This window comes from Bison bison, unplaced genomic scaffold (genome assembly GCF_000754665.1).
Source record: "Bison bison bison isolate TAMUID 2011002044 unplaced genomic scaffold, Bison_UMD1.0 scf7180017864172, whole genome shotgun sequence".
NCBI classification, from domain to species: Eukaryota; Metazoa; Chordata; class Mammalia; order Artiodactyla; family Bovidae; genus Bison; species Bison bison.
The window spans coordinates 735,495-744,928 of NW_011494744.1; the positions used below are offsets into that span (position 1 = coordinate 735,495).

At 42.0% G+C, this 9,434-nt stretch overlaps 1 protein-coding gene across 2 annotated transcripts in view; it reads right to left on the reverse strand.

Annotated features, from left to right (window-relative positions):
* The window catches only part of PLCE1 (phospholipase C, epsilon 1), a 370,125-nt gene that overhangs the window by 191,407 nt on the left and 169,284 nt on the right, over positions 1–9,434 (reverse strand). For both annotated transcript variants that reach the window (XM_010842171.1, XM_010842170.1), the window contains exon 3: positions 683–971. In XM_010842171.1, coding sequence (XP_010840473.1) covers positions 683–971 — 289 coding nt within the window. The remainder of the gene's footprint in view (positions 1–682; positions 972–9,434) is intronic.

The window sequence follows — 9,434 nt, forward strand, 5'->3', positions numbered from 1 at the left end:
GGCAGCTTCCTGCCAGGGAAGGATGCCAAGTGGGTGGTGACAGCTGTGCAGTGCACAAATCTCCACTGGTGCACGGCCATTTCTGACCTGCCTGTCCACCACTTGTGGGAAGTAGCTGGGAAGTTCTGATGCAGAGACCCTATTCTCCATTAGTTTTCATTTCTTAGCAGGATTTCTGACTATCTTGTCTTTTAAGATGGGAGTTGCTGGAAGACGGCCTTTAGCTTCTCTAGTCAACATGAACCTATTAATTCTGTGTAGGCAAGAGAACTCTATTCCACTCTGTTTTGAGTGAAACAGTTGGTTTTCACTGTGACTACATGACTACACGTTTTTACGAGCTTTTTTATTTTTATTTTTTTTACAGTAATTGACATCTGTCATAGACCACCACTAGGAGAACTCATCTATTAGAATAACTTAAAAAAATTAAACACAGCATTTAGTCATTTACTTCTTTTGAAAAAGAAACATCAAAATCTTAGCGTTCATTATTCAGAATGCTTATACCTTAAGGGATTTTGGTAAAGGACTATCATTTTATATTCTTTTAAAGCAGCTACCTTTTCTGAAAGTTGTTGATAAGTGGACTCAGTTTTCCATGAGGAGATGCATAAATGTTAACTCAGATTCTTTTCTGCATTCAATGATGAAGAGTTAAAAGTGAAATTTCAGACAGTACCTTTCAGCATCATTCGTCCCGTGGATCCTCCAAAAGAATTGAGGAGGCTGCTTCTTGCTCCTAAAGATGTAGTGGCTTCCAGGAGAGAGCCGGTGATGTACTGAGATATGGAAGTCCTTTGCAAGGTGGCACGATACTCACACACCGTGTCTCGGACACATTGCTTTAAGTACGGACCGACACTGATCCTTTCATGGGCTGTCTCGGAGGCTGGGAGCTTGGCGAAGAAATGGAGAAGAGATCTAATTGTCTGTTCTGTGGCTTCTCCCCTTCTCACTGCACTGTAGATCTGTGAATAGCACAAAGTACAGGAAGTATTAATCTAGTTTCTTAGAAAAGCAAATTAACTTGTTGACAAAATGCCAAGATGACTTATTAAGAAAGAAGTCTCGGTCGCTCTAAGCGCAAACACTCGTGAACACTGGGCTCATACATTAACCTGAACATTCTACAGACACCATTTATTTGGGAAAGCTATGTGCAGTTATGAAATAGGTCGTTCAAACAACCCTGCTATCAAACAGAGCACTTACGACTTGTACCAACCAAAAATATATTCAGCTCAAATTTCTCCTCCTTCTCTTTATCAGAGCAAAGCTCGTCCACAGTGGGACAAGGGCGTACCTTTCCTATTTGTCATTCTGGACTCTCTTGAGTGACTCCCCCAGATCTGTCTATCTGTCTATCTCCAAGGAACCCTGAAAACTCACATTCATGAGGAGTCCTCCTTTCATGCTCAGAATGAAATAAGGGTGAGTGGGTTAAGGGGCAGGAGAACTTCTATATTCCCTTTTTTGGTTATAAGCTTTCAATCCATCAGCTTGGACCAAAGTTTTTGAATCCTTTTTCCCCCTCTTTCTCCCTCACCCCCACATCCAGTGAGATGACAGATCCTGCCACTTCTCCTTCCTTTCTTCCTTCTGCCTCTGCCACTATCCTGATTTCCTCTTTCCTTCATCACCTGAATTCACCAAGAATTATCTCAAAGAGATTGGATTATTACAACATTTTCCCAGCCATAATTCCAATCCATTTCAGTGCAATTGTTCAACAAATGTTTATGTAGATCTGCTCTGTGCAAGGCACTTCATTGAAAGATGTGAGGTGTTTACAAAGAGTAACAGACACCTCTTGTGCTGTAGGACTTCACAATCTAATTTAGAAAATGAGACCTGAAAGTTATGAAGTTTGGCATTATATCTGGGAGGTATGGGGTTTTGTCAAGGTCTCTGGGAAGCCAGAGCCTTCTTGGCAGTGTATAAATGCCAGAGAAGAAAGCTAACACAGGGTGAATTAACCTAGCTTTCTGATGGTGGAATAAAGGTTTACTATACTGTGTTGTCTCCATCATGCTACCTTGAGCACCATGCCTTGGTTGACAATTGATGCATTAAATTAAAAAGTTGTTATTCTGTGTTTATATACCAGTTATGTGTTAGGCCTTGGTAAATACAACAGCTTCTCCTCTCCAAGAGTTCACAGTCTAATAAGGAGGGTGAACAGATAAAAAGTTCAGGGCAGGGCGACAGTGGAGGTCATCTCCTCTGCTGACAGCGATGAGTGGAGAGGGAAGGGAAGAACCTTGCATGCCCTTCAGACTCTGCACGCACTCTTGTGATGCTGCACACTCCAAACCTCACCTTAACTAGCATGCCAGGGTACTCAAAAGGACCCCAATGAGCTAGTCTGTGGTGACACCCTGACTAGACTTCTACTCTGCCTTCCTCTGCTTTCTGGTATATACTTTCCATTTGAAGACAGAGTGTGGAATCTTTAACTTTAATTCTGTCATTAAATTTCTGGTGGCCACAGAGATGGTGTGCTGGGACAGAAGGAGCCCAGGCTTCGGGGTCAGGTTTGTGGGATTGCACACCCAGCTCTGCCTTGACCAGGCAGAGAGGATACTAATGCCCATTCTTAGAGATGTTCTGGGATTCCCCCCGACAATACATACAAAGTGCTCAGTCTGGTGTGTAGAAACGGTGCCCATTAGCACTGAGCAGGAAGAGAATGGACCCTGCTCTAAACAATCATCAGGTGATTGTATAACAACAGAGCACAGAGCACAGTCTATGAAATTCGCTGTGATGGAGTTATACCCTTGCTCTTATGTGCTGGATAATGTCACCCTAACCTTATTTGGGTGTATTGTGAGGATAAATGGGGGTAGAGAGTTGCAGAGCTCAGGACATGCTTTTCTTCTCCCAGCTCCAAATCATACAGGCAATCTCCAACACACTAAGTCTCAAAAGAGTCCTTCAGAAGTAAACACTGGATGTTCAGAGAAGAGAACCCACTGTGAGATTTGATAGGTAAAGATAAAGAAAGAAGCATGGCTCTAACTGGGGCAGCTGAGGGAGGCAAGTCACATGGCAAGTAAGGGTGAAGAGGCTGGAAAACAGTGTGTCCTGGGGACAGTGAGGAGAGCAGGAATTAAGAGCAGAGCGTGTAGGGAAATCACTGGGGAACTGAAAAGGTCAGTTGGCCTGACAAAGGACAGCCTTGAAAGTCAAGAAAAGAGATTTAATCTATCAGAGATGGGTAGCCCTTCACTTTTTTTGGTCTATTTGTTTTCAGCAGAGGAATGCTGCTAAAAAGGCCCAGTGGCTCAGTGGTAAAGAACCTGCCTGCAGTGCAGATGCAGGTTCAATCCCTGGGTTGAGAAGATCCCCTGGAGGAGAGCATGGCAACCCACTCCAGTATTCTTGTCAGGGACATCCCATGGACGGAGGAGCCTGGCAGGCTACAGTCCATGGGGTCGCAAAGAGCCAGACATGACAGTATGCACGCAAATACTTGGATATATTAAGTAATTATTCAGCCTTGCTACCAGCTGTTCCCAAGCTCTCCAACTTTTCTGAAGAAAGGAGAAATGAAGAGTTCTAAGAATATATCCCTGAGCTGCTGTCACTACTGCTAACACCCCATCCACAAAGAATCAGAAATATATCTACAGGTCCTACCATGATCTGGACTAACACATGTCATTCATGCCAATACTTGATAAGCTGAATTCAAAGATATGGAAGTGCTTAGGGTACATGTTAAAATATAGGCAATAACCCCTTACTAGATCATCCATTAAAAAAAAAAGCAACTATCGAAAATTTTATGTATATCAAATTGGAGAAGGAGGCAGTATAAAACAGTGATTATGAGTGCTGCTCTGAAGTGCTGGTTTGAGTCTGAGCTTCTCTGCTTCCCAGCTGTGTGACTTTATCTAAGCTGCTTTGCCATTCTATGTCTCAGTCTCTTTTTCTCCAATACAGGGATATAATACATATTATCTGTCCCATAAAGTTGTAGTAAGAATTACAAGCTTTGATAAGCACAGTAATAGGACTGGAACAGCTGCTTAATAAATGTTCAACAAATACCGGTTTTTATGATGATGGTAACAAGGATGATTGCAATAGACTACAAAAATGACCATACATTATTCCTTCACAGATTCCAGGCCAGGCTTGTGATTTGCTTAATTAATGGGAATTCAGTAAATGTATTGCCAGTGAAGTCTGCAGCGTTGGAGCTTGCTCTCTCTTGCCACTTTGGGAATTCTGAAACAACTACCAAGCGAAGGAGCCAGAACTAGCTTGCTGGAGGATGACAGACCACGGCTGAGTCACTCCTGTCACCTTGGCCAACAGCCTGCCAATAGGCAGATTCCCTGGTTGCTCAGAGGGTAAAGAGTCTGCCTGCAATGTGGGAGACCTGGGTTCGATCCCTGGGTCAGGAAGATCCCCTGGAGAAGGAAATGGCAACCCACTCTAGTATTTGTGCCTGGAAAATCCCATGGATGGAGGAGCCTGGCAGGCTACAGTCCATGATGCCACAAAGTGTCAGACATGACCAAGAAACTTCACTTTCTTTCACTTTGCCACCGGGCACACACATCGTGAATCCCTCCTAGATTATTCAATGGCTCCTCCACCTGCCATCACAGACATATGAGAGAGCCCAGCAAAGATCAGCTCATCCAAACCAGGAGCACCGTCCAGACAGTTCACAGGAACACGAGCTACATAAGTGACTGCTGTATAAACCATGAAGCACTGGGAATGCCTTGGCACATGGCAAAAGTCAACCTACACAATGATGATGGGGTAGGTGCAATGATAAGTATTTCCTTGCATATCTGAATCCACACACTAGCCCTATGAGGTTGATTCATTTTGCAGATGGGGACAGTGAGCCTAGAGAGACAGAGTGAGACAGTTAACTTTACACAACTAGTAAGAAACTGAGCCAAGACTGAAATTGGGTTTGTCCAGCTCTGTGGTTCCGCTTTATCCATTGCCCTAAACATGGTCACACCCAAAACCCAAACAACAGGATTCAAGAAAATGTTGTTATTTGGCAAGAGTGTTAAGTGATGTTAACATTGCAGTTGTTATAGTTTTTATTCATGATAATTCCTTTCATGGTCACCCTAAAGTACTTTGGAAAACAGTCAAGTTATGACTAATGAATGAGCAAATATGTTTCCTTTTTATGGAGATTTGTAGTTTAAATTACAAGGTGAAAAAATATATAAACTTTATCTCACTTGATTAATGTGGTAATAGAAGGTGCTGAAAATTAGACAGACTAATGCCCTATATGGGTCAATATCTTTTTTGATATAAAATCAGCACCTTACAACAGGGCATCCAGTCTTGGTAAACAGATATGTGTCCATCCATTCATCCAACGATTGATTTTTATTTATTGAAAACATACACTGCGCCAAGCCCAGTGGCTCTGGGGATCCAGCAGAAAGCAGAAAGAACTTTTTTATTTTACTGGAGGAAGGCAGACAATAAACAAGTAAATCAAATAAGTTAGCTAAAAATTGCAGGGTATTATAAATAGTCAATGGCAGCGTACTCCAGTGTTCTTGTCTGGAGAATCCCAGAGATGGGGGAGCCTGGTGGGCTGCCGTCTATGGGGTCACACAGAGTCGGACACGACTGAAGTGACTTAGCAACTTAGCAACAACAATAAATAGTCAAGATACATTTCAGATATGGACTCTACAGGACTTGCTAAAGTCACTTGGAATGAAGGAAGGAAAGGAGTCAAAATTTTTATAGTTGGCCATTGTGGAGTTCTTAGAACTTTTAAGATCTATATATATTTTTTAGATTCCACATAGAAATTATAACATATTTGTCTTTGAGATAAATATAAAGCATTTGTCTTTATAGGTACATTTGCATAACATAAATATAAATTAATATAAATATTGTAAATCGACTGTACTTCAATAAAAAAGATTTACCTAAAGAACTATAGATCAATGTTGCCAAAAGTGCCCTTCATAGCACCTATGTTTACCCAGCACTGCGAACCGTGAGTGGGTCCATGGAATTACACTACTTCCACTATGGCAGGTGCTGCGTTTGAGAAGCATGACCTCAATATTATGAAGTTACTTGCATAAAAGCAAGCAGTCCTTAGACAATACTTAAGGAAACATTTGAAGTTCCTTGTGACTCAAGAAACCAACACTGGGACATGGAGTTCAGATCCAAACCCAAATAAAACAAGCATCCAAGGCTGGGTAATTCAGAGAGAGATGAAATCAAAGACTTAAGAGCACCGAAAGACATAAAGCAGCCAGGCACATCGGGTCCACAGCACTCACCCAGGAGGAAAGCTCCTTCTTCTGTACAGCCAGAAAGGGCCTTGTCTTATCTTGACTTCTACTTGGGTCAAAGAGAGTGCTTGACAAGGGGAGTCAATTTTGTACTTGCTCTGTTCCAAAAGCTTTCTTTCTAGGGTCAGAGCTCTGGAAAATCACAATGTTCTAAGGTCTGATAGCGTATCTCCTGAAAGTTTTCAGCAAGAAGGAGGCTTGTTACTTAGGTGTCCACTGACCCTTAACAGTAATACTTGTGGGCTTCCCTGGTGGTTCAGACAGTAAAGAATCCACCTGCCAAAGCAGGAGACCTGGGTTCAGTACCTGGGTCAGGAAGATCCCCTGGAGAAGGGAATGATTACCCACTGCAGTATTCTTACACTGGAAATCCCATGGACAGAGGAGCCTGGCAGGCTACAGTCCATGGATCTCAAGAGTTTGACACGACTAAGTGATGAGCGCACACACACACAACAATGCTTGTAATCACCGCAACATCTAATGAATGTTTAAAATGAAGTAGGCACTGAGCACTGAGACACGATTTCCTTGAAACTCCAGAACAGCTCTAGAAAGAGGTCCTACTATTACCATCACGTAAAAATAAGGCACTAATGTGCATACACTTGACTCAGCATCATTCCCTGCATCTCTAAGCCAGTACTGGTAGCCACCAAACCAAACAATTAGAGAATCCTATACGGCAGTTGTCAAAGAAACCTTTTTTTAGAGAGGGGTAGATAGCTTGTGGGAAGCTCCTGTATGGCACAGGGACCTCAGCTTGGTACTCTGTGATGACCTAGAGGGGTGGGATGGGGTGGGTGGGAGGGAGACTCAAGAGAAAGGGCATATATGATATGTATACGAATAGCTAATTCATGTTGTTGTACAGTAGAAACTAACACAAAATGGTAAAGTAATTATACTCCAATTAAAAAAAAAAGGCTAGAAAGAAAGGTAGAGTAGATGCAAAGTAATGATAAATTTACCAACAGCTGAATTCACAACAATGGTATTGACCGTTAGACAGTGGAATCATACTTTAAAAATCTGAAAAGAGAACCTAGATTACTATGGGTATTGCAGTAGTGATCCTGCCACCTCTCTTTACGGTCTGTTTCCTCCCTCTAGAATGCAACTTCGAGAGGATTTTATTTCATTTTCACTGCTCTATCGCCAGGGTCTGGAAGTTTTGGCATTACAGCTTCTCAGTAAATAGTTCTTGACTGAATTAATGAAGGTCTTTTATATCCTCACCAAGAAATTGGCTAGAATCCTTTAGTTTTTTGGTCATGATAGTTTTTTGGTCATGACCTTACTGGATTCATCTAAACCACAGGTGACATTGTATTGTCACCTGTATGTGCTGAACATCAGATACAGAAGTCACATGAAATAGCACCAAATCTTTACAAAGCATTCAGAAAAGCTGCAACCAGATGAGGCTCTAATTGTGATCTGAGGGGCTCCCCAGGTGGCTCAGTGGTAAAGAATCTGCCTGCCAATGAAGGAGACACAGAAGACATGGATTCAATCCCTGGGTTGAGAAGGTCCTTTGGAGGAGGAAATGGCAACTCACTCCAGTGTTCTTGCCTGGAAAATTCCATGGATTAGATGGAATTCCATGGATTAAATTCCTCCATTCCATGTGTTAAATTCCTGGTGGGCTACAGTCCATGGAGTTGCAAAGAGTTGGACACAACTGTGTGACTGAGCATGCATAAGCACGTACACAAATGTGATCTGCTCTGAGAAATTCACCAATAGTTTAACATTATCCCATTTTCATTTGCTGATTTTCCTAAGAGTTGAGAATGCTTAATCAGATCTAGTCTCCATCCTGAGTTTTCATGAAAATGATGATTTAAAAGAATCATGGGGCTTAGAGAAAACAGATACGGATTCAATATGGACTTTCTGGATTCAGCAAATGCTGAGTTGCAGTTACAGAGACTATGGCAGATGCATGAGGACAATGACTGAAAAAAAAGACAAACTCTGTCATGTGGTCAAAACCCAGCCCCTGCCACAGTTTTCTATATCTAACATGAAGGCGTCAACTAACATTATCCCCACATCCCTCTTAGTGTTACTGTTTGATGACCAATACGTCTCAGCTTTCTTAAATGGAGGACAGAAGATATTAATTAACCTTAATTTTAATGATAATTTTGATCATGATACTTTTTAATTTTTTTGAGTATAATTGATTTACAATGTTACCTTAGTTTCTGCTGTACAGCAAAGTGAATCATATATACATATACACACATACACTTTTTGTAGATTCTATTCCCACATAGGAGAAGGCAATGGCACCCCACACCAGTACTCTTGCCTGGAAAATCCCATGGATGGAGGAGCCTGGTGGGCTGCAGTCCATGGGGTTGCTAGGAATCAGACATGACTGAGCGACTTCACTTTCACTTTTCACTTGCATGCATTGGAGAAGGAAATGGCAACCCACTCCAGTGTTCTTGCCTGGAGAATCCCAGGGACGGGGAAGCCTGGTGGGCTGCCGTCTATGGGGTTGCGCAGAGTCAGACACGACTGAAGCGACTTAGCAGCAGTAGCAGCATTCTCACATAGGTCATTATAAAGTATTGAGTAAAGTTGCCTGTGCTATACAGTAGGTTCTTATGAGTTATCTATTTTATATATAGTAGTATGTGTATGTCAGTCCCGATCTCCCAGTTGATCTCTCCCCACCTTCCCCCTTGGTAACCATGTTTGTTTTCTGCATCTGTGACTCTGTTTTGGAAATAGGTTCATTTGCACCATTTTTCCTAGATTCCACATACAAGTGATATCATGTGATATTGGTCTCTCTCTGACTTTCTTCACTAAGTATGACAATCTCTAGGTTCATCCATGTCACTGCAGATGGCATCATTTCATTCTCTTTTAGACCATCATCATTCTTGAATACAGCATACAGTCAGTATCTCACTTATCAGTGTTCTCCTTCAATATCATCTGTCATTTCTCCCTAGTGACTACATATCCACTTCTAACACCACCCTTAAACTCCCCATAATGTGATTCTTAAAGTAGCCTGAGCTGGAAAAACAAATAACCACGGTTGTCTGAACTGAGTAAACTGAGAGTTAACAGGCTGGAGAACAATGCAGA